This window comes from Nerophis lumbriciformis, linkage group LG26 (assembly GCF_033978685.3).
Source record: "Nerophis lumbriciformis linkage group LG26, RoL_Nlum_v2.1, whole genome shotgun sequence".
Classification (NCBI taxonomy): Eukaryota; Metazoa; Chordata; class Actinopteri; order Syngnathiformes; family Syngnathidae; genus Nerophis; species Nerophis lumbriciformis.
The window spans coordinates 12,957,036-12,982,112 of record NC_084573.2 but is presented as its reverse complement, the minus strand read 5'-3'; the positions used below and the strand labels follow the sequence as shown (position 1 = coordinate 12,982,112).

The following is a 25,077-nucleotide window of genomic DNA, read 5'->3' as shown; positions in this document are numbered from 1 at the left end:
GAGTTCCGGTCGGACGGTTTATCACGGGACACATTTACGGTGTTGTTGTTTCCGGATGAGGAGATGCTGCTCCGTTATTGATTGAAGTAATGTCCGAATGTCATTAAAACAGTTAGCACCATCTTTTGACACTTCTTCCACTCTTGTCCTTGCACGCTACACCGCTACAACAAAGAGAAGACGCTGTCGAAGGTGAGCCACGTAAATAAGACCGCCCACAAAACGGCGCATCCTGAAGCGACTGTCAGAAAGCGACTTGAAGATGATCTGTAAAACATCATCTATGCAACATTTTGACCAAAGAATCACCATGTAGAGGTTGCCCTCTAGTGGGTTCTTCAGACCACCACAGACTGCCAGGAATTCAGGATATAACACAGTTTTATTTTTCTTAATGGTGCAAAGTCTTTTGCTTTTCGGCACAGTGTCTTTTCTGCGTCCGTGTCTCTCAGCAGCACCTCCAACTCCAACTACTCGTTTCCTCACGGCTGCTGCTAATAAAGGCGACAGGTGATTAGATAACAAGGCCCACCTGGGCCATCCACGCACCTGTCGCTGTCTTCGAGGCCGGTCCTGACACACCCCGTTCCGCGGCAGGCCCGCAGGCCACGCCCCCCTCCACACACCATCACATGTTATGTAGACCACAAGGAAGTCTTTTACATTTAGAAAAAAATTATAATAATATGACTCCTTTAATGCGCCTTGTAATCCGGTGCGCCTTTTGTATGAAAAATCAAAAATAGACCATTCATCGGCAGTGCACCCTATGGTCCGGAAAATACGGTAGTCTACAGAACCCCTTAAGAGACAAATTAGCTTAAAAACTAGTTTACTGACAGATATAAGTAAGAACTTTACATTACATATGTGTTATTAGTCATTGATTATATAAATCGTATTCTCGGATTTTAAGAGTCACTTAAAATCCTTTCCTTTTCTCAAAAGTCGACAGTGCGCCGAATAACCCTGGGAGCCTAATGAACATATAAATTCTGGTTGTGCTCACCGACCTCAAAGTAATTTTGTTTGGTACATGGTGTAATGATAAGTGTGACCAGTAGATGGCAGTCACACATAAGACATACGTGTGGACTGCAGATTGATGTCTGTTCAATAAATGATGCTAGCAAGCAAGATCAAAACCTTGATTATTCATTGAAAATATACAAACCCCAAAAGCAGTGAAGTTGGCACGTTGTGTAAATGGTAAATAAAAACAGAATACAATGATTTGCAAATCCTTTTCAACCTATATTATATTCAATAGACTGCAAAGACAAGGTATTTAATGTTCGAACTGGGAAATGTTGTTATTTTTTGCAAATATTAGCTCATTTGGAAATTGATGCCTGCAACACGTTTCAAAAAAGCGGTCACAAGTGGCAAAAAAGACTGAGTAAGTTGAGGAATGCTCATCAAACACTTATTTGGAACATCCCACAGGTGAACAGGCTAATTGGGAACAGGTGGGTGCCATGATTGGGTGTAAAAGCAGCTTCCATGAAATGCTCAGTCGTTCACAAACAAGGATGGGGCGAGGGTCACCACTTTGTCAACAAATGCGTGAGCAAATTGTCCAACAGTTTAAGAACAACATTTCTCAACCAGCTATCGCAAGGAATTTTGGGATTTCACCATCTACGGTCCGTAATATCATCAAAAGGTTCAGCGAATCTGGAGAATTCACTGCACGTAAGCAGGGCCGAAAACCAAAGCCCATGACCTTTGATCCCTCAGGCTGTACTGCATCAAAAACTGACATCAGTGTGTAAAGGATATCACCACATGGGCTCAGGAACACTTCAGAAAACCACCGTCAGTAACTACAGTTCGTCGCTACATCTGTGAGTGCAAGTTAAAACTCTACTATGCAAAGCCACAGCCATTTATCAACAACACCCAGAAACGCTGCCGGCGCTGAAAAGTGTTCTGTGGTCTGTTAATGATTATTTGCAAAACAAAAAGGATGTTTCTCAGTTCCAACATTAAATATCTTGTCTTTGCGGTCTATTCAATTGAATATAAGTTAAAAAGGATTTGCAAATCATTGTATTCTGTTTGTTAAGGGTTAAGGAATTGTTCTTTTTTATGGAAGTATTATTGTAGTGAAGTGATTCAAGTGACTCATAATATGTTCTTTTTATGGCGAATGCTTGTATTCACCTTGGAGAAAGCAAACTACCAGGTTTAAGTAAATAATGGTTGAGCCTATAATAAATTAAGGAGCCTTAGTTGGACATTCACCAATGGACTGGGGTAACTCTCTCACGAGAAGAGGCAATAAACTCAGACTTCGGAATGCAAAAGTGATAGCTCCATCCTGGAGGAGAGACTCCATATCTACCTTCACGTCAACTTCTAAGTTACAACATACAATGGTTGTTTTCCGGTCACTTACACATGAACATCTCCTTACATGGTCAGGTTGTACCCTCCTGAATTAACACACACCCAGACAGAGAAAGAAGGAATATAAGAAGGCGGTTCGGCTCCTCCAAGTTAGGAGGTAGGGATATACGGTATACCTGTATTCGTATAGTACCACGATACTAATGAATCATATTCGGTACTATATCGCCTCTGAAAATCACTAATCCTCGCCTCCATGGCGACATTAAAGTATGTTTCATACAAGTATCATTATCACTGCAGGACGAGGAATAGCTAAACATGCTTCACTACCCACTGTAGCTCACCGGCGTCACAATGTAAAAAAACGCCATGGGTGGATCTACACCTGACATCCACTTTAATGATACCAAGTACAGGTGTGTAGTTGATACTACTATGGTTACATCGATATTTTTTAGCATCACATAATCTTCTTTTTTTTGTTGTTTACATTTATATTATGTTTATAAACTCAGGAAATACGTCCCTGGACACATGAGGACTTTGAATATGACCAATGTATGATCCTGTAACTACTTGGTATCAGATCGATACATCTGTGGTATCACCCAAAACTAATGTAAAGTATCCAAACAACAGAAGAATAAGTGATTTTTACATTTTAACAGAAGTGTATTATAGAACATGTTAAGAGAGAAAGTAAGCAGATATTAACAGTAAATGAACAAGTAGATTAATAATTCATTTTCTACCGCTTGTCCTTAATAATGTTGACAAAATAATAGAATGATAAATGACACAATATGTTTCTGCATACGTCAGCAAACTAATTAGGACCCTTTGTTTACTTATTTACTACTAAAAGACACGTTGTCTAGCACAGTGGTCCCCAACCTTTTTGTAGCTGCGGAACGGTCAACGCTTGAACATTTGTCCCACGAACCGGAGGGGGGGGGTATATTTATTTATTATTTTTTTCATAAAGAAATACAATCATGTGTGCTTACGGACTGTATCCCTGCAGACTGTATTGATCCATATTGATATATAATGTTTATATTGTGTTTTTTATGTTGATTTAATAAAAAATAAAAAATAAAATTATTTATTTATTATTTTTTTCATAAAGAAATACAATCATGTGTGCTTACGGACTGTATCCCTGCAAACTGTATTGATCCATATTGATATATAATGTATATATTGTGTTTTTTATGTTGATTTAATAAAAAAAATAAAAAAAAATATGTATTTAGTATTTTTTTCATAAAGAAATACAATCATGTGTGCTTACGGACTGTATCCCTGCAGACTGTATTGATCTATATTGATATATAATGTATATATTGTGTTTTTTATGTTGATTTAGTAAAAAAAAAATAATAATAATTTTATTGTTTTTATTTTATTTTTTTCCATAAAGAAATACAATTATGTGTGCTTACGGACTGTATCCCTGCAGACTGTATTGATATATATTGATATGTAATGTATATATTGTGTTTTTTATGTTGATTTAATAAATAATAAATTATAAATTAAAAAAAAAAAAAAAAAAATTCTTGTGCGGCCCGGTACCAATAGGTCTGCGGACCGGTACCAGGCCACGGCCCGGTGGTTGGGGACCACTGGTCTAGCATGTTCACTATTTTATTTAAGGACAAACTTGCAAAAACAAACATATGTTTAATGTACCCTAAGATTTTTTGTTAAAATAAATCCAGTAATGCTATTTTTTTGTGGTTCCCTTTATCTAGAAAAGTATCAAAATAATTTTAGTACCAGTACCGGTACCAAAATATTGGTATCGGCACAAGACTAATCTGAGGTGTCCCGACATTTCACCAACCACAGAAGACACCACGCAATTTAAACCAATCAGACACGACGTACAGCTGATGTGTGTGAAAGAGAGACGCCAAGACCCGCCTCACATTGTTTCTGATTGGTTTAAATTGCGTAGTGTCGTCCGTGGTTGGTTAAATGTAGGCACAGTGGATTGATGGCTTGGTCTGGGCTTGGTTATTTTGATCAATCAATCAGAGTTACTCGATCTACTGCAGACCTTGGACAAAATGCGGCCCGTTAAGATTTTCAATCCGGCCCGCCGGACGTTCTACATAATTTGTTTTAGACCTTTAACATCAAAACTGTCGAAGCCATTATGATGTGCAGAGCTGGTTTTAAATGACCGTAAGTCTTGAACTATAGTAATGGTCGAAATCTGCGCTTTTGAGTGTTATAGGAGTTATTACGGTAATCTGCGTCACAGCAACTCAGACCAGGAACAAAGCAGAGTGGGCGGGGTTTGTTTTCAGAGCAGCCAGCCCTAAACGCATGTGTCCGGAAGCAGATTTTTACGTGATAATATATCATATTATAGGTGTTTATGTCACGGCCAGGGCGCATTCCAGCCTGCGGACGATCACAAATCAGCGCACCTGGACCTGATGAGAGGGAGCTATATAAAGGACCAGTGGACCCAAGGATCCATGCGGGAACTTAGTTCTCTATTGTGTACCGTAAGCCGACACTAGCTTTATGCTCTCTGCGTTTCCCTCCGTGTCTGGTGTCCTTTGTTGATCTCCCACAGTGCTTTCCCGAGTTTTCCCGTCGTGATCTCCTGTCGTTCCCCTCTGGATTCTGACTGCCTCCCTCGTTCCTCGACCCCTGCTCGGACACGGACTACGCTGCCTCGCCCCTATCCTCGACCCTCGCCTGGACACGGACCTTGCCGCTTCTCTCCCTCTCTCTCTCATCAACACTCGGTAATACACAACAATTAATTACACACAGTCTTACACCACACACTCTTGGATTTTGGTCACACACTCCATTCTATAGTTTAGTAGTATTGTTTGTTATTATATATATATATATATATATATATATATATATATATATATATATATATATATATATATATATATATATATATATATATATAATAAATCTTTGAACATCACGATCCCCTGGTGTCTGAGCCGTCATCTCCCTCTGTGTAACCATAACAATTTATTACACTTTGCATTCATATTTTGCTGTTTTTTTACATTTTTATTGTGTTTTGCTTTGTCTGAGAAGTAAAATAGGAGCGACGTTCATATGTTGTTAATATTCAGTGTTTTATTGTTCATAGTTAATATTTTAAATCCCACCTTCTTTATATTCATGTACATTTTGGGTGCCCCATTCAGTGAAAAACTGTAAAATTCCATTTCGTTTTTTTTGAGGTGGTCTGTCATAACGTTTTTAGAATTCTATCGGACATTGTGACTTTTGGTATTAGTGTTCCTGAAAAAAAGGGACCCAAACATCCATACTGTACAGCAGGTTTTTACAGCGAAATGTGTACATATAATTTATACACACATACACATCGCCCCTCCCCAGACAAATTTTTCTCTCTTAATGTGGCACCCGAGTCAAAATATTTGCCCAGTTCTGATCTACGGCAAGCTGCTGAAACCAAAGTTTATTATTATGAAAAAAATATAGTGTAGTGAATGGGGAATATAAGCGTGAGAAATGTCAAGTGTGGAGTGTAGCGTGAGAAAGGGTTCAATTGTGTGAGAAAGTGTTCGAGCGTTGTCCACCGCAGAATACCATGATCAGTGGCTGCAAGGCGCCGACGAGTGGTGAGCATATTGTTATAGGCGCAAAGTTGAAAAGCCAGCATCTGTGATGGTACGGAGGTGTATTAGTGCCCAAGACATGGGTAACTTACACATCTGTGAAGGCGCCACTAATGCTGAAAGGTACATACAGGTTTTGGAGCAACATATGTTGCCATCCAAGCAACGTTACCATGGACGCCCCTGCTTATTTCAGCAAGACAATGCCAAGCCACGTGTTACATCAACGTGGCTTCATAGTAAAAGAGTGCGGGTACTAGACTGGCCTGCCTGTAGTCCAGACCTGTCTCCCATTGAAAATGTGTGGCGCATTATGAAGCCTAAAATAGCACAACGGAGACCCCCGGACTGTTGAACAACTTAAGCTGTACATCAAGCAAGAATGGGAAATAATTCCACCTGAGAAGCTTAAAAAATGTGTCTCCTCAGTTCCCAAAAGTTTACTGAGTGTTGTTAAAAGGAAAGGCCATGTAACACAGTGGTGAACATGCCCTTTCCCAACTACTTTGGCACGTGTTGCAGCCATGAAATTCTAAGTTAATTATTATTTGCAAAAAAGAAATAAAGTTTATGAGTTTGAACATCAAATATGTTGTCTTTGTAGTGCATTCAATTGAATATGGGTTGAAAAGGATTTGCAAATCATTGTATTCCGTTTATATTTACATCTAACACAATTTCTCAACTCTTATGGAAACGGGGTTTGTATAAATAAGCATTTTGAAATTAAAATTCCCCCTTAAATTATAACCACCCTCTCGTGTGCTGAACAATTTTTGAATGCTTCCTGGGAGTTCATGTATTTTGTCTTTATACATTATTTGTGCAGTTTGATCCAAAATAATATCATTAAATTTCAATATTTTTGACTGTAGGAATAGTGAGTGAGTATGGTCCAGATATCCAACCTTGCTGATGATGCGTACAGCTTTTTTCTGAAGAATAGTTATTGAGTTTAATGAGCTTTTATAATTATCCCCCCAGACTTCCACACAGTAGGTTAAGTCTGCGATCCAGAACCTGCTTTGCTTTATTTATTACTGAGATGCTTCTTGACAGCTTAGATTGTACATGTTTTATATGCCATTTCCAGTTAGTTTGATCGTCTATTGTAACTCCAAGGAATTTTATTTCAAAAACCATTTCAATATCCACCCCATCTGTTTGTATCTGCACCCTTGTTTCACGTGTCCTCTTTCCAAACAGCATTAACTTAGTCTTAGTCAAGTTTAATGACAATTTATTGAAGTCAAACCAAGTTTTTAGTTTACTCATTTCTTCCATAATGACTTCCTGCAATTGATTTGAGTCATCCCCTGAACAAAAATTATCAGTGTCAGTGTCAATCATTGGTACTTTATAGAATAGTCCGGAAGGAAAATACGGTAATTTGGCAGCCTATCGAGGGTTCTTAAAGGCCTACTGAAACCCACTACTACCGACCACGCAGTCTGATAGTTTATATATCAATGATGAAATCTTAACATTGCAACACATGCCAATACAGCCGGGTTAGCTTACTAAAGTGCAATTTTAAATTTCGCGTGAAATATCCTGCTGAAAACGTCTCGGTATGATGACGTCAGCGTGTGACGTCACGGATTGTAGAGGACATTTTGGGACAGCATGGTGGCCAGCTATTGAGTCATCTGTTTTCATCGCAAAATTCCACAGTATTCTGGACATCTGTGTTGGTAAATCTTTTAAAATTAGTTCAATGAACAATGGAGACAGCAAAGAAGAAAGCTGTAGGTGGGAAGCGGTGTATTGCGGCTGACTGCGGCAACAACACAAACACAGCCAGTGTTGCATTGTTTACATTCCCGGAAGATGACAGTCAAGCTTTACCATTGGCCTGTGGAGAACTGGGACAACAGAGACTCTTACCAGGAGGACTTTGAGTTGGATGCGCAGACGCGGTACCGTGAGTACGCATGCAGCTGCGGCTTCCAAACATTTGATCGCTTGCCCGTACGTGCGTGCCGCTATGTGCATGTCACGTACGTAACTTTGGGGACTTTGGGGAAATATGTGTGCTGTATGAACTTTGGGGAGGTGAACGGTACTTTGGGCTGTGGGATTGAGTGTGTTGTGCAGGTGTTTGAGTTGTATTGGCGGGTTATATGGACAGGAGGTGTTTGTTATGCGGGATTAATTTGTGGCATATTAAATATAAGCCTGGTTGTGTTGTGGCTAATAGAGTATATATATGTCTTGTGTTTATTTACTGTTTTAGTCATTCCCAGCTGAATATCAGGTCCCACCCGCCTCTCACGGCATCTTCCCTATCTGAATCGCTCCCACTGCCCTCTAGTTCTTCATTCTCACTTTCCTCATCCACGAATCTTTCATCCTCGCTCAAATTAATGGGGAAATCGTCGCGTTCTCGGTCCGAATCGCTCTCGCTGCTGGTGGCCATGATTGTAAACAATGTGCGGATGTGAGGAGCTCCACAACCTGTGACGTCACGCTACTCGTCTGCTACTTCCGGTACAGGCAAAAGTTGCAAACTTTATCGTCGATGTTCTCTACTAAATCCTTTCAGCAAAAATATGGCAATATCGCGAAATGATCAAGTATGACACATAGAATGGACCTGCTATCCCCGTTTAAATAAGAAAATCCCATTTCAGTAGGCCTTTAAGACAACTTAAAACACAGTAATACACACAATCTGATTGATGTATTAATACACACATTGGATTACACGCGCACAGATTGAGATACGGGTCTGCAAATAATTCCGCTTCAATAATACCTCCACACTTTTGCCCGCCCACATCGAGAGAGGGTATGAGGAGTTGTTGTTGCGGGTCTTTTTCCGTCAGTGAGCCACGACGCTTGCACACCGAGAGGCAGCTCCTTCTTCACCTCTCACGTTAACCGGACCGATGAGGGATTTGCACGGCGTGATTCATTTCTACCTATGGATATTCTGTTTTCATTAATTTTTACACATTAACTCCACCAACGTAACCAGCCAAAAGATTTTCAGCACAGAGGACATCCTACAGGAGAAAGGTAAACTTTATGTTTTGGTTTTTTTTATATCAACTCCTTCTTTTTCATATAATTTGGAATTCATTGTCATCTTGTCGACTGCCTTCAAGGATGACATGAGTTCGCACAACCGGAGCCAAAGCAGTGCGCGGCGCAGCGACTACGTGTGGCAATATGAGTACTACGACGAGGAGCCCGTCTCTTTTGAAGGACTCAAAGCGCACAGATGTGAGATTTCTGCAAGTAATTAGTGTTCATCTTCAAGTCAATACTTCACATACGTATGTATGTATGTATGTCCTCTCATTGTAGACTCCATAGTAATCGGATTCTGGGTTGGACTTGCAGTGTTTGTTATTTTTATGTTCTTTCTTCTCCTGCTGCTCACCAAGACTGGAGCTCCACACCAAGAGTGAGTAAAAAAAAAAAAAGAAAAAAAAAAAGACTTTTCTCTCCCCCGACACACGTTTCATTTCATCCGTCCATCCATCCATTTTCTTCCGCTTATCCGAGGTCGGGTCGCGGGGGCAACAGCCAAAGCAGGGAAGCCCAGACTTTCCTCTCCCCAGCCACTTCGTCCACCTCTTCCCGGGGGGATCCCGAGGCGTTCACATAGTCTTCCCAATGTGGAGGAGTTCAAGTACCTCAGGGGTCTTGTTCACGAGTGAGGGAAGAGTGGATCGTGAGATCGACAGGTGGATCGGTGTGGTGTCTTCAGTGTCAGAGCTTGGTCCGCCTTGCCGGCAGTAAGTCAGACACATTTCCAGTGAGGGTTGGACTCTGCCAAGGCCGCCCTTTGTCACCGATTCTGTTCATAACTTTTATGGACAGAATTTTTAGGCCCAGTCAAGGCGTTGAGGGGATCCGGTTTGGTGGCTGCAGGATTAGGTCTCTGATTTTTGCAGATGATGTGGTCCTGATGGCTTCATCTGGCCAGGATCTTCAGCGCTCACTGGATCGGTTCGCAGCAGAGTGTGAAGCGTCTGGGAGGGGAATCAGCACCTCCAAGTACGAGTCCATGGTTCTCGCCCGGAAGAGGGTGGAGTGCCATGTCCGGGTTGGGGAGGAGATCTTGCCCCAAGTGGAGGAGTTCAAGTATCTTGGAGTCTTGTTCACGAGTGAGGGAAGAGTGGATCGTGAGATCGACAGGTGGATCGATCCGTTGTGGTGAAGAAGGAGCTGAGCCGGAAGGCAAAGCTCTCAATTTTCCGGTCAATCTACCTATGGTCATGAGCTTTGGGTTATGACCGAAAGGACAAGATCACGGGTACAAGCGGCCGAAATGAGCTTCCTCCGCCGGGTGGCGGGTCTCTCCCTTAGAGATTGGGTGAGAAGCTCTGTCATGCGGGAGGAGCTCAAAGTAAAGCCGGTGCTCCTCCACATCGAGAGGAGCCAGATGAGGTGGTTCGGGCATCTGGTCAGGATGCCACCCGAACGCCTCCCTAGGGAGGTGTTTAGGGCACGTCCGACCGGTAGGAGGCCACAGGGAAGACCCAGGATGTTTCATTTCATCCATCCATCCATCCATTTTCGTCCGCTTATCCGAGGTCGGGTCGCGGGGGCAGCAGCCTAAGCAGGGAAGCCCAGACTTCCCTCTTCCTGGGGGATCCGGAGGCGTTCCCAGGCCAGCCGGGAGACGTAGTCTTCCCAACGTGTCCTGGGTCATCCCCGTGGCCTCCTACCGGTTGGACATGCCCTAAACACCTCCCTAGGGAGGCGTTCGGGTGGCATCCTGACCAGATGCTCGAACCACCTCATTTGGCTCCTCTCCATGTGGAGGAGCAGCGGCTTTACTTTGCGCCCCTCCCGGATGGCAGAGCTTCTCACCCTATCTCTAAGGGAGAGACCCGCCACCCGGCGGAGGAAACTCATTTCGGCCGCTTGTACCCGTGATCTTGTCCTTTCGGTCATAACCCAAAGCTCATGACCATAGGTGAGGATGGGAACGTAGATCGACCGATAAATTGAGATCTTTGCCTTCCGGCTCAGCTCCTTCTTCACCACAACGGATCAATACAGCGTCCGCATTACTGAAGACGCCGCACCGATCCGCCTGTCGATCTCACGATCCACTCTTCCCTCACTCGTGAACAAGACTCCGAGGTACTTGAACTCCTCCACTTGGGGCATGGTCTCCTCCCCAACCCGGAGATGGCACTCCACACTTTTCCGGGCGAGAACCATGGACTCGGACTTGGAGGTGCTGATTCTCATCCCAGTCGCTTCACACTCGGCTGCGAACCGATCCAGTGAGAGCTGAAGATCCTGGCCAGATGAAGCCATCAGGACCACATCATCTGCAAAAAGCAGAGACCTAATCCTGCAGCCACCAAACCAGATCCCCTCAAAGCCTTGACTGCGCCTAGAACTTCTGTCCATAAAAGTTATGAACAGAATCGGTGACAAAGGGCAGCCTTGGCGGAGTCCAACCCTCACTGGAAACGTGTCCGACTTACTGCCGGCAATGCGGACCAAGCTCTGACACTGATCATACAGGGAGCGGACCGCCACAATCAGACAGTCCGATACCCCATACTCTCTGAGCACTCCCCACAGGACTTCCCGAGGGACACGGTCGAATGCCTTCTCCAAGTCCACAAGTGGTCTGTTGTCCTTCAACCATCAACATGTGTATTGATTTGCCATCAACAAGGTTACGTTGCAATCATTTCCAATAAGAAAACCATAATCAATTATTTAATTAATCTCTACTTGACATTAGATTTGGGCGTTACTCCAAATGTGACTATCAATCCAATATCAAGTAGTTACAGGGGCAGAAATGGTCAACCCAATGCTGATACTGATACTTAAAATTTTCAAGATCAATAAATTATTACATTTTTATCACAGTTATTCAATTAAATACAAACCCCGTTTCCATATGAGTTGGGAAATTGTGTTAGATGTAGATATAAACGGAATACAATGATTTGCAAATCATTTTCAACCCATATTCAGTTGAATATGCTACAAAGACAACATATTTGATGATGAAACTGATAAACATTTTTGTTTCTGCAAATAATCATTAACTTTAGAATTTGATGCCAGCAACACGTGACAAAAAAGTTGGGGAAGGTGGCAATAAATACTGATAAAGTTGAGGAATGCTCATCAAACACTTATTTGGAACATCCCACAGGTGAACAGGCTAATTGGGAACAGGTGGGTGCCATGATTGGGTATACAATTAGATTCCATGAAATGTGTCAGGAATTGTAGGTGCCGAACCCCAAGATGCAGAGAAGGCGGAAGGCATTGTGCAAGAAAACATGATTTAATTAAACACTAAGGCAAAACAACAAACAAAAGGGTAACAAAAGGCGCGCACAAGGCGGAGAACAAACTTGGTTATGAACTAAAATAGCACAGAGGCTAACTTTGGACAAGAAAGAAAAACACTTACTGTGACACGAAGGAACTAGGACATGAGCAGAGTGAAACAAAAGTAGACAGAGCTACACCGACAAGTGTTAAGACAGGTAGTAATGACAATGACATCGACAATAATCCAGCAGTGACTAGAGGGTAGGGCAGGTATAAATAGCAGCTGGCTGATTGACACCAGGTGTGGCCAGGTGCCAATCAGCCACAGCTGAGGGGACACAGCACTCAGGGAGAAACAGGAAACAGAACCAAAACAAGAGCGCTGACAGGAAATACTACACACACAGAGGAAAAACTAAAACACAACCAAACTGTCAGGGGCAAGCCTGACAAAATGCTCAGTCATTCACAAACAAGGATGGGGCGAGGGTCACCACTTTGTCAACAAATGCGTGAGCAAATTGTTGAACAGTTTAAGAAAAACCTTTCTCAACCAGCAATTGCAAGGAATTTAGAGATTTCACCATCTACGGTCCGTAATATCATCAAAGGGTTCAGAGAATCTGGAGAAATCACTGCACGTGAGCAGCTAAGCCCGTGACCTTCAATCCCTCAGGCTGTACTGCATCAACAAGCGACATCAGTGTGTAAAGGATATCACCACATGGGCTTCAGAAACCCACTATCAGTAACTACAGTTGGTCGCTACATCTGTAAGTGCAAGTTAAAACTCTCCTATGCAAGGCGAAAACCGTTTATCAACAACACCCAGAAACGCCGTCAGCTTCGCTGGGCCTGAGCTCATCTAAGATGGACTGATACAAAGTGGAAAAGTGTTCTGTGGTCTGAAGAGTCCACATTTCAAATTGTTTTTGGAAACTGTGGATGTCTTGTCCTCCGGACCAAAGAGGAAAGGAACTATCCGGATTGTTATAGGCGCAAAGTTGAAAAGCCAGCATCTGTGATGGTATGGGGGTGTATTAGTGCCCAAGACATGGGTAACTTACACATCTGTGAAGGCGCCAATGATGCTGAAAGGTACATACAGCTTTTGGAGTAACATATGTTACCATCCAAGCAACGTTACCATGGACGTCCCTGCTTATTTCAGCAAGACAATGCCAAGCCACGTGTTACATCAACGTGGCTTCATAGTAAAAGAGTGCGGGTCCCAGACAGGCCTGCCTGTAGTCCAGACCTGTCTCCCATTGAAAATGTGTGGCGCATTATGAAGCCTAAAATACCATAACGGAGACCCCCGGACTGTTGAACAACTTAAGCTGTACATCAAGCAAGAATGGGAAAGAATTCCACCCGAGAAGCTTAAAAAATGTGTCTCCTCAGTTCCCAAACGTTTACTGAGTGTTGTTAAAAGGAAAGGCCATGTAACACAGTGGTGAACATGCCCTTTCCCAACTACTTTGGCACGTGTTGCAGCCATGAAATTCTAAGTTAATTATTATTTGCAAAAAAATAAAAAAAGTTTATGAGTTTGAACATCAAATATCTTGTCTTTGTAGTGCATTCAATTGAATATGGGTTGAAAAGGATTTGCAAATCATTGTATTCCGTTTATATTTACATCTAACACAATTTCCCAACTCATATGGAAACGGGGTTTGTATTTAAGTTATTCCTTATTCTCCTTTATTACATACAACTATTATATTGAAATTTCATATTGTACATGTACGGAAAAAGATGTCGAAGAGTATTTTTATATTAAATAAGGTAAAATATGTGTTAGATTATAGGGCAATGCGTACATTGTATTGTGCACTAATATTGCCATATATCAGCTACTGTGTGGAAGTGTGGGGGAACACATATAAAAGTAACATAAAGGCATTGTATAAACTACAGAAAAGAGCTATAAGGATTATTCATAAAGTAGATTACTTAGAACACACTAACATATTATTTATTAATTCGGGTTTATTGAAATTACAGGAGCTAGTAAAGTTACAGACATTATGTGTCATGTTTAAGGCTAAAAGTAAAACTTTACCAGCAAATTTACAAAAAATGTTTGTCGTCACTTCTGAGAATGAAGAGCATAGAAGAAAAGGTCATTTCCAACATCAGTATTCAAAGACAACTTTAAAACAAATGTGCATATCAGTGGTGGGGGTTAAACGATGGAATTCTCTTTACAATGAGATAAAAGATTGTAAAAAATATATTCCAATTGAAAAAAATATATAAAGACAGAACAATAAAATCATATCGACAGCCATAAAGTGTTTACATTTTGCTTTATATTTATTATTTTACTTATTTTTTGCCTGGTTTTGTATTTGTTTTGTATCATCCCGTGAGGTGTATATTACTTTTTTTTTGTTTTGTTCGGTTTGTACTTCATGACGTTTTGCACTTGTTGTGTTTTTTTGTTTGTTTTCATTATATTTGGATGTAATTGTTGGTTTATATGATATCATTAAATAAGACTACGTATTATGTTGAAGGGGGCAGGAAAATATAAGATTTTTCTTCATCCTGCTCCTTCGCAGGCATTGGTATGTAAATGTATAATTGAATAATTGAGGTATACTTGTCTAGCGATCAAAGATGCACATCAATGAAGGAGATAAATAAAAATGAAATGAAATGAAAGTCAATAGTGCAAAGTACCGAAACAAATAATCATTAACTTAGAATTTAATGGCAGCAACACATTGCAAAAAAGTTGTCACATGGGCATTGTTACCACTGTGTTACATGGCCTTTCCTTTTAACAACACTCAGTAAACGTTTGGGAACTGAGGAGAGCCATTTTTGAAGCTTTTCAGGTGGAATTCTTTCCCATTCTTGCTTGATGTACAGCTTAAGTTGTTCAACAGTCCGGGGGTCTCCGTTGTGCTAGTTTAGGCTTCATAATGCGCCACACATTTTCAATGGGAGACAGGTCTGGACTACAGGCAGGCCAGTCTAGTACCCGCACTCTTTTACTATGAAGCCACGCTGTTGTAACATGTGGCTTGGCATTGTCTTGCTGAAATAAGCAGGGGCGTCCATGATAACGTTGCTTGGATGGCAACATATGTTGCTCCAAAACCTGTATGTACCTTTCAGCAATAATGGTGCCTTCACAGATGTGTAAGTTACCCATGTCTTGGGCACTAATACACCCCCATACCATCACAGATGCTGGCGTTTCAACTTTGCGCCTAGAACAATCCGGATGGTTCTTTTCCTCTTTGTTCCGGAAGACACGACGTTGAGTTTCCAAAAACAATTTGAAATGTGGACTCGTCAGACCACAGAACACTTTTCCATTTTGCATCAGTCCATCTTAGATTAGCTTGGGTTTCTGGGTGTTGTTGATAAATGGCTTTGGCTTTGCATAGTACAGTTTTAACTTGCACATACAGATGTAGCGACGAACTGTAATTACTGACAGTGATTTTCTGAAGTGTTTCTGAGCCCATGTGGGGATATCCTTTACACACTGATGTCACTTTTTGATGCAGTACCGCCTGAGGGATCGAAGGCCTGTAATATCATGGCTTACGTGCAGTGATTTCTCCAAATTCTCGGAACCTTTTGATGATATTACGGGCCGTAGATGGTGAAATCCCTAAATTCCTTGCAATAGCTCGTTGAGAAATGTTGTTCCTAAACTGTTGGACAATTTGCTCACACATTTGTTGACAAAGTGGTGACCCTCGCCCCGTCCTTGTTTGTGAATGACTGAGCATTTCATGGAAGCTGCTTTTATACCCAATCATGGCACCCACCTGTTCCCAATTAGCCTGTTCACCTGTGGGATGTTCCAAATAAGTGTTTGATGAGCATTCCTCAACTTTCTCAGTCCTTTTTGCCACTTGTGCCAGCTTTTTTGAAACATGTTGCAGGCATCAAATTCCAAATGAGCTAATATTTGCAAAAATGAACAATGTTTTCCAGTTTGAATGTTAAGTATCTTGTCTTTGCAGTCTATTCTATTGAATATAAGTTGAAAAGGATTTGCAAATCATTGTATTCTGTTTTTATTTACGAATTACACAACGTGCCAACTTCACTGGTTTTGGGGTTTGCAGAAGAGATGTTAGCCGCTAGTTCTCTGGCGAGGATGCTACATTCCATTGAGGAAGCCTTTGCTTGTCCTACGTCCAACCGGTAGAGCTGCTGCCCCCACAACCAGACCTCGGATAATAGGAAGATGGATAGATGGATGAATGTGCTGCAACAATTCATTATCTTAGTAATCAAGTCCTATATCTATTTCAGACCTGGGCATTCTACGCCCGTGGGCCACATCCGGCCCTTTGAGCGTCCCTGTCCGGCCCGCGTGAGGCCAATCATAAATTACAAAATACATTTTAAAAAGTATCTATGTCGAGTGTGCAATACAACGATGCTGCTTTTGTTTTGAAAAGCGTTATTTGTATTACTTCCGTGTGGACGTATGCGCGTCCGTGATTGTGAGTGAATGTGAACAGCGGCAATCACAAATTACAAAATAAAGTTGAAAAAACATCTATGTCGTGCGCGCAATACAACTGTGCTGCTTTTATTTTGATAAGTGTTATTTATGGACGTATGTCCGTGTGTAACCTGTAAGTGAAGGTGCACAGCGACAAGTGATGCACGGTTTTACTCCCGAGACGCTAAAAAGAGAAAAGTTGATGACGAATGGCGTGTTTTCAACAAGACATGGACTGCCAAGCAACGTTTCCTCTAAGGTGCGCGCCTGCGCAATTGCGCTCTGCTCAAGCGTCCTCTGCGCACCAAATCAAATCCCATCTGAATTCTAAACAAAATAAAAACACATTTATTCTGTGTAATTTTGCAATGCAACTCTGAGTGACAGTGACAACAAGCGGCCCTAACGGCATTCGTCAACACCGTTCAATTGAACACCGTTCAATTATTGTAACGTCTATCGAGATGCTTCGAGGCCAAGAATTATATCGATCACTTTATTGAGCAAAACTGTTTATATTCGGCCGTAACCACACCAAAAACACGAGTAAAACACTTCTATCTCGAAAAACTAGTCATTTTCTGCCGTACAAACCAGGCCAAAATCAACTTGTCATCTGTCGCATACCAGTGACCACTAAACCACTGGTGCATGCATGGCCATACAAAAAGTTGGACAACTCAAATACCACACAAAGTTACCGTATTTTCCGCACTATAAGGCGCACCTAAAAACCACAATTTTTCTCAAAAGCTGACAGTGCGCCTTATAACCCGGTGCGCTTTATTACGATTCATTTTCATAAAGTTTCGATCTCGCAACTTCGGTAAACAGCCGCCATCTTTTTTCCCGGTAGAACAGGAAGCGCTTCTTCTTCTACGCAAGCAACCGCCAAGGAAAGCACCCGCCCCCATAGAACAGGAAGCGCTTCTTCTTCTACCCGCCCCGGGAAGAAGAAGAAAAAACGCGCGGATATCACCGTACGTTTCATTTCCTGTTTACATCTACTAAGCGATCCGGTTCATAAAAAGACGCAATCTCTCCATCCGCACACGGATTACTACCGTATTTCACAGCAACTGATATTCCTGTGAACTGCACTGTGGAACGGGAGCACGTACGGTGAATATTCGCACCACAGGGAATGAGAAGTCATCCTTCACTGTGGTTCTAGCTTGCCATGCTAACTTCCACCCATGGTGATATTCAAAAGGAAGACCTTGCCAAAAGAGACCTTTCCAGCCGGCGTCATCATAAAAGCTAACTCGAAGGGATGGATGGATGAAGAAAAGATGAGCGAGTGGTTAAGGGAAGTTTACGCGAAGAGGCCGGGTGGCTTTTTTCACACAGCTCCGAAGGCGAACACACCTTCACTAAGACGGGCAGACAGCGCCGGACGACATACGCCAACATTTGCCAGTGGATCGTAAATGCCTGGGCAGATATTTCGGTCACAACTGTGGTCCGAGCTTTCCGGAAGGCAGCATTCACAGAACAACAGCGACACTGACTCCCGATGACTTCGACGAGACGGAACCGGCCATTTTGGATACCACGCTTGCGCAACTTTTCAATTCGGACACCGAAGACGAAGAATTCGAAGGATTTACGAATGAAGAATAACTTCAGAAGGTGAGCGCTATGTTTATTTTGTGTGTTGTGACATTAACGTTCGAGCAACATTATGTTACTATTGCTCTACACCATTTTGAATTTTACTATGTTTGTGATTGCACATTTGCGTACATTTTGGGACAGAGTTGTTAGAACGCTGGTTTTCAATATATTATTAAAGTTTGACTGAACTATCTGACTGTTTTTTTGACATTCACTTTAGCGCAGCGTTTTTTTGACATTCACTTTAGCGCAGCGTAGGCGCGGCTTATAGTCCGGGGCGGCTTATTGGTGGACAAAATTATGAAATATGTAATTCATAGAAGGTGCGGCTAATAATCCGGTGCGCCTTATAGTGCGGAAAATACGGTACACTATGACTCCTCAGTCATACGTGTGCTTATTTTACTGTCATTTATTAGTAATGTTAATTTATTTATATTAATCATGGAATGCTGATACGAGAGAAAGTTACAGGAATGCACACTTCATCCTATGCTTACATTTCATTGTGCAACATGAGGATGTTTAAGGGGAACTAAATGTGATCTCTGAAAGGGGTACAAATTATTTCCAAAGCAGTGCTTTTGGTATAAAGTTAAGTTAGGTTAAATGAAATTATTATTATTATTATTATTAATTATTATTATTATTATTATTAAGAAGCCATGGAAAACGACTTCCGGACGGCTTCGAAGCAATTCTGGACCACCATCCGCCGCCTCAGGAAGGGGAAGCAGTGCACTATCAACACCGTGTATGGTGGGGATGGTGTTCTGCTGACCTCGACTGCGGATGTTGTGGATCGGTGGAGGGAATACTTCGAAGACCTCCTCAATCCCACCAACACGTCTTCCTATGAGGAAGCAGTGCCTGGGGAGTCTGTGGTGGGCTCTTCTATTTCTGGGGCTGAGGTTGCTGAGGTAGTTAAAAAGCTCCTCAGTGGCAAGGCCCCGGGGGTGGATGAGATCCGCCCGGAGTTCCTTAAGGCTCTGGATGCTGTGGGGCTGTCTTGGTTGACAAGACTCTGCAGCATCGCGTGGACATCGGGGGCGGTACCTCTGGATTGGCAGACCGGGGTGGTGGTTCCTCTCTTTAAGAAGGGGAACCGGAGGGTGTGTTCTAACTATCGTGGGATCACACTCCTCAGCCTTCCCGGTAAGGTCTATTCAGGTGTACTGGAGAGGAGGCTACGCCGGATAGTCGAACCTCGGATTCAGGAGGAACAGTGTAGTTTTCGTCCTGGTCGTGGAACTGTGGACCAGCTCTATACTCTCGGCAGGGTCCTTGAGGGTGCATGGGAGTTTGCCCAACCAGTCTACATGTGTTTTGTGGACTTGGAGAAGGCATTCGACCGTGTCCCTCGGGAAGTCCTGTGGGGAGTGCTCAGAGATTATGGGGTATCGGACTGTCTGATTGTGGCAGTCCGCTCCCTGTATGCTCAGTGCCAGAGCTTGGTCCGCATTGCCGGCAGTAAGTCGGACACGTTTCCAGTGAGGGTTGGACTCCGCCAAGGCTGCCCTTTGTCACCGATTCTGTTCATAACTTTTATGGACAGAATTTCTAGGCGCAGTCAAGGCGTTGAGGGGATCTGGTTTGGTGGCTGCAGGATTAGGTCTCTGCTTTTTGCAGATGATGTGGTCCTGATGGCTTCATCTGGCCAGGATCTTCAGCTCTCACTGGATCGGTTCGCAGCCGAGTGTGAAGCGACTGGGATGAGAATCAGCACCTCCAAGTCCGAGTCCATGGTTCTCGCCCGGAAAAAGGGTGGAGTGCCATCTCCGGGTTGGGGAGGAGACCTTGCCCCAAGTGGAGGAGTTCAAGTACCTCGGAGTCTTGTTCACGAGTGATGGAAGAGTGGATCGTGAGATCGACAGGCGGATCGGTGCGGCGTCTTCAGTAATGCGGACGCTGTATCGATCCGTTGTGGTGAAGAAGGAGCTGAGCCGAAAGGCAAAGCTCTCAATTTACCGGTCGATCTACGTTCCCATCCTCACCTATGGTCATGAGCTTTGGGTCATGACCGAAAGGACAAGACCACGGGTACAAGCGGCCGAAATGAGTTTCCTCCGCCGGGTGGCGGGGCTCTCCCTTAGAGATAGGGTGAGAAGCTCTGCCATCCGGGGGGAGCTCAAAGTAAAGCCGCTGCTCCTCCACATCGAGAGGAGCCAGATGAGGTGGTTCGGGCATCTGGTCAGGATGCCACCCGAACGCCTCCCTAGGGAGGTGTTTAGGGCACGTCCGACCGGTAGGAGGCCGCGGGGAAGACCCAGGACACGTTGGGAAGACTATGTCTCCCGGCTGGCCTGGGAACGCCTCGGGGTCCCACAGGAAGAGCTGGACGAAGTGGCTGGGGAGAGGGAAGTCTGGGCTTCCTTGCTTAAGCTGCTGCCCCCGCAACCCGACCTCGGATAAGCGGAAGAAGATGGATGGATGGATTATTATTATTATTATTATTATTATTATTATTATTATTATTATTATTAATCTTACGGTATATATCAAAAATAATATTGAGCAAAATTTTATTGAAATATTGTCGATGTGGCCCTCCAGTGCTCGGGTTGCTCATGCGGCCCCCGGTAAAAATTAATTGCCCACCCCTGATCTATTTGTTTGGCCAATTAATAGAGTAATCGGATAAAACACTTAAAATAGCCTCAATGCATATCAAAAAAAGGAAAAAAGTACTTCTTTTTTTTTTTCTAATAAATGCACATTATAAACATTGAAATTAGGGATGTCCGATAATGGCTTTTTGCCGATATCCGATATCCCGATATTGTCCAACTCTTTAATTACCGATACCGATATCAACTGATATATACAGTCGTGGAATTAACACATTATTATGCCTAATTTGGACAACCAGGTATGGTGAAGATAAGGTACTTTTAAAAAATAATAATAAAATAAAATAAGATAAATACATTAAAAACATTTTCTTGAATAAAAAAGAAAGTAAAAGAATATACAGTTACATTGAAACTAGTAATTAATGAAAATGAGTAAAATTAACTGTTAAAGGTTAGTACTATTAGTGGACCAGCAGCACGCACAATCATGTGTGCTTACGGACTGTATTCCGGCAGACTGTATTGATATATATTGATATATAATGTAGGAACCAGAATAATAATAACAGAAAGAAACAACCCTTTTGTGTGAATGAGTGTAAATGGGGGAGGTAGGTTTTTTGGGTTGGTGCACTAATTGTAAGTGTATCTTGTGTTTTTATGTTGATTTAATAAAAAATAAAAATAAAAATAAAAATAAAACGATACCGATAATAAAAAAAACGATACCGATAATTTCCGATATTACATTTTAAAGCATTTATCGGCCGATAATATAATAATTGAAATTGCACTTTTAAAATGTGTGCATTAATAGAAATAAGAAAAATTTAAAATTAAAAAAACTCTCACCAGCAAACCAACAATGTGCGCTCTATTGCAGCGGCTGTGTATAAACTATGTTCACGTGTTTAAAGTTCCAGGCATTCCAGGCGGTCCGAATTTTATAGATTGTCATTAGTTACACTCATTTAACGATTAATTGGAGCAACAGAATATACCTCAAAGCTTTTTTATAAACAAATTAATCACAGAAAACTTGACCTGATAGAATGTTTCCCAGACCCATAGATAGAATTTACAGAATGTCTCCATTGTGGGGTGAATAAAGTCAATTATATCCTAGAACTGCCACTAACGGAGGTCTGTTATTAGTATTTATATTATAATATAATAGTAATAATATAAAAATAATTGAAGCATTGCTAAAACAGATGTGGCTTAAGAATTGTGTCTTTAAAGGGGAACATTATCACCAGACTTATGTAAGCGTCAATATATACCTTGATGTTGCAGAAAAAAGTACATATATTTTTTTAACCGATTTCCGAACTCTAAATGGGTGAATTTTGGCGAATTAAACGCCTTTCGATTATTCGATCTCGGGAAGCAATCTGCCATTTTCTCACTTTCGTCGGTGTGTTGTAGGAGGGTGTAACAACACGAACAGGGACGGATTCAAGTTGCACCAGTGGCCCAAAGATGCGAAAGTGGCAAGAAATTGGACGACATTTTTTCAAAATACGAGGATGTGGGGAAAGCCGACGAAATGGTCAGTCGTTTGTTCCGCACACTTTACCGACGAAAGCTATGCTACGACAGAGATGGCAAGAATGTGTGGATATCCTGCGACACTCAAAGCAGATGCTGACATCAACTCCAAAACTGGACGGATCAGCTTTCAGGAAAAGAGAGCGGATGAGGGTATGTCTACAGAATATATTAATTGATGAAAACTTTATTCATTACTCGCGGTTTTACGTAAATTATTATACATAAACTGTGTTTACCAATAATTTAGCTTAAAAACATTTATTTTTTTCAATCATTCGAGTACATTCGGGTAGTCTTGTTTAATGCAGTATTTTGTGTCTATTTAGGTATGGTTAACCTGAGTGCTAAAATCGTGGAAAAATATATGTTCTTAGCGCGCCTGAAATGGGCTGTCTGCACTTTCAAAGTGCATGTTGTTGCCAAATGTATTTCATATGCTGTAAACCTAGTTCATAGTTGTTAGTTTCCTTTAATACCAAACAAACACATACCAATCGTTGGTTAGAAGGCGATCGCCGAATTCGTCCTCGCTTTCTCCCGTGTCGCTGGCTGTCGTGTCGTTTTCGTCGGTTTCGCTTGCATACGGTTCAAACCGATATGGCTCAATAGCTTCAGTTTCTTCTTCAATTTCGTTTTCGCTACCTGCCTCCACACTACAACCATCCGTTTCAATACATGCGTAATCTGTTCAATCGCTTAAGCCGCTGAAATCCTAGTCTGAATCCGAGCTAATGTCGCTATAGCTTGCTGTTCTATGCGCCATGTTTGTTTGTGTTGGCATCACTATGTGACGTCACAGGAAAATGGACGGGTGTATATAACGATGGTTAAAATCAGGCACTTTGAAGCTTTTTTTAGGGATATTGCGTGATGGGTAAAATTTTGAAAAAAACTTCGAAAAATAAAATAAGCCACTGGGAACTGATTTTTAATGGTTTTAACCCTTCTGAAATTGTGATAATGTTCCCCTTTAAAACTTGTAACGCTGCAATCACATTTTCTCTGTTTCTTGCCAGGAATCCAGACTTTGAAAACATCCATGGTCCACGGAGCGGTCTTGTGGACATAAGTGCACCAAGAGATGACAACCACAAAGCCTTTTGTCGTCCCTTCTTGCCGGAGTCCCGCTCCTACTTCAATTTCTACATCAGTGAGGCTGAAGAGAGTAAGAGGAGGCAGAAACCAGAAGAGACGCAGACGGGTTCACCAAAAGCAGGGAGTATCCCCCCTGAAGCTATAGATCAGGAGGACCCAGGCTTCGGGATTGTAGATGAGCGGACACCAGACAGAGACTGTGTATTCTTGTCTCACTTCAACATCCCAAACTTTATCAACTTTGAACACAGCTCTTCGCTGGGAGATGACCTGCTGTGTGAGACACCCGGCACACTGGACCAGAACCAGCATGACCCACAAAGTGACATCCACTGACTATCCGGCTGTGAAAAGACACTTTTCTTGGAGGACATGACAGAAGCTTGGAAACATGCTCAACCTCAGAATTAACCATCCATTCGTTCATCATCTTCCGCTTATCCAAAGTCGGGTTGTGGGGCCAACAGCCGAAGCTGACAAGACCAGACTTCCCTCTCCGAAGCCACTTCGTCCAGCTCCACCTGGGGGATCCCGAGGCGTTCCCATGCCAGCCAGAGGACATAGTCTATCAGAATCAGAATCAGAAACACTTTAATAATCCCAGAGGGGGAAATTAAGATTTCCAGCACAATCCCATTCAAGATCAGACTAACATTACAGGGAGACAGAACAGGATCGCTGATGGGTATGCCAACTTCCAGCGCCCCTTACAAAAGAGGTGAGAAACAGGTAAACGCTGGGGACGGAGGGATCAGAGGTGGTGGGGAAAAAAATATTCAGTCCAAACCTGGGATCCTGAAGAGGGGGTCCAGACTGAGGCCAAGGAAGAAGAAAAACTCATAGCCATAGCACACGTAAACGTGTGTACGAGGGAAACATCAAAGCACACAAAGGACATTAAAGACATTAAAAGAGCAGAGCTGATGCAACCAGCCACTTCTACACACAGCCACAAAAGTAAAACAAAAACAACAACAAACAAAAAACATATACACTGTGGTGACCTCTGCGGTGTTCCACGCCATCGTCTGCTGGGGTGGGGGGAGCATCGCCAGAGACAGGAGCAGACCCAACAAAGCAACCAAGAGAGCCGACTCCACCCTCGGCCGCCCACCAACTCTCGGCCAGTGTCCAGTTCGGATGAAAGAGCAGTCTAAGGAGACCGAGGTGTCCGATACCTGCTCATTCAGCCAAGACACTGTGAAGCCTGTCCGTCCCGGTGCTCGGCGCCAGCTCCGCAGCCCTGTCTCTTCATTCGCATCTCCTCCAGTCTCCCCAAACGGACTCTGGTGTCTCAGAGACCCAGCAGCTGGTCTCCACGGCCAAAAGGCTCCCGGGAGGCAGATCCAGAAGTTCACAAAAAAGCACCGCAGAAGTCACGAAAGTGCCACCCCTTGTCACACAGTCCCAAAGGGTCCCGAACCAAAAGGCAAAAAAAAAACCACATGAAAACAAGAGGGAAATATCAGGAACTCAAAAGGATGACAAAGCA

At 42.6% G+C, this 25,077-nt stretch overlaps 1 protein-coding gene and 1 long non-coding RNA gene across 2 annotated transcripts in view; one reads left to right on the top strand and one right to left on the bottom strand.

Moving 5' to 3' along the window:
• The window catches only part of LOC133623882 (uncharacterized), a 130,220-nt gene that overhangs the window by 33,478 nt on the left and 71,665 nt on the right, over positions 1-25,077 (bottom strand). The window lies entirely within an intron of this gene.
• On the top strand, positions 9,107-23,921 carry LOC133623466 (melanocortin-2 receptor accessory protein 2-like). The gene is made up of 3 exons (XM_061986673.2): positions 9,107-9,218; positions 9,303-9,402; positions 23,507-23,921. The coding sequence occupies exons 1-3, from the start codon at positions 9,107-9,109 to the stop codon at positions 23,919-23,921; spliced, it is 627 nt and encodes a 208-aa protein (XP_061842657.1).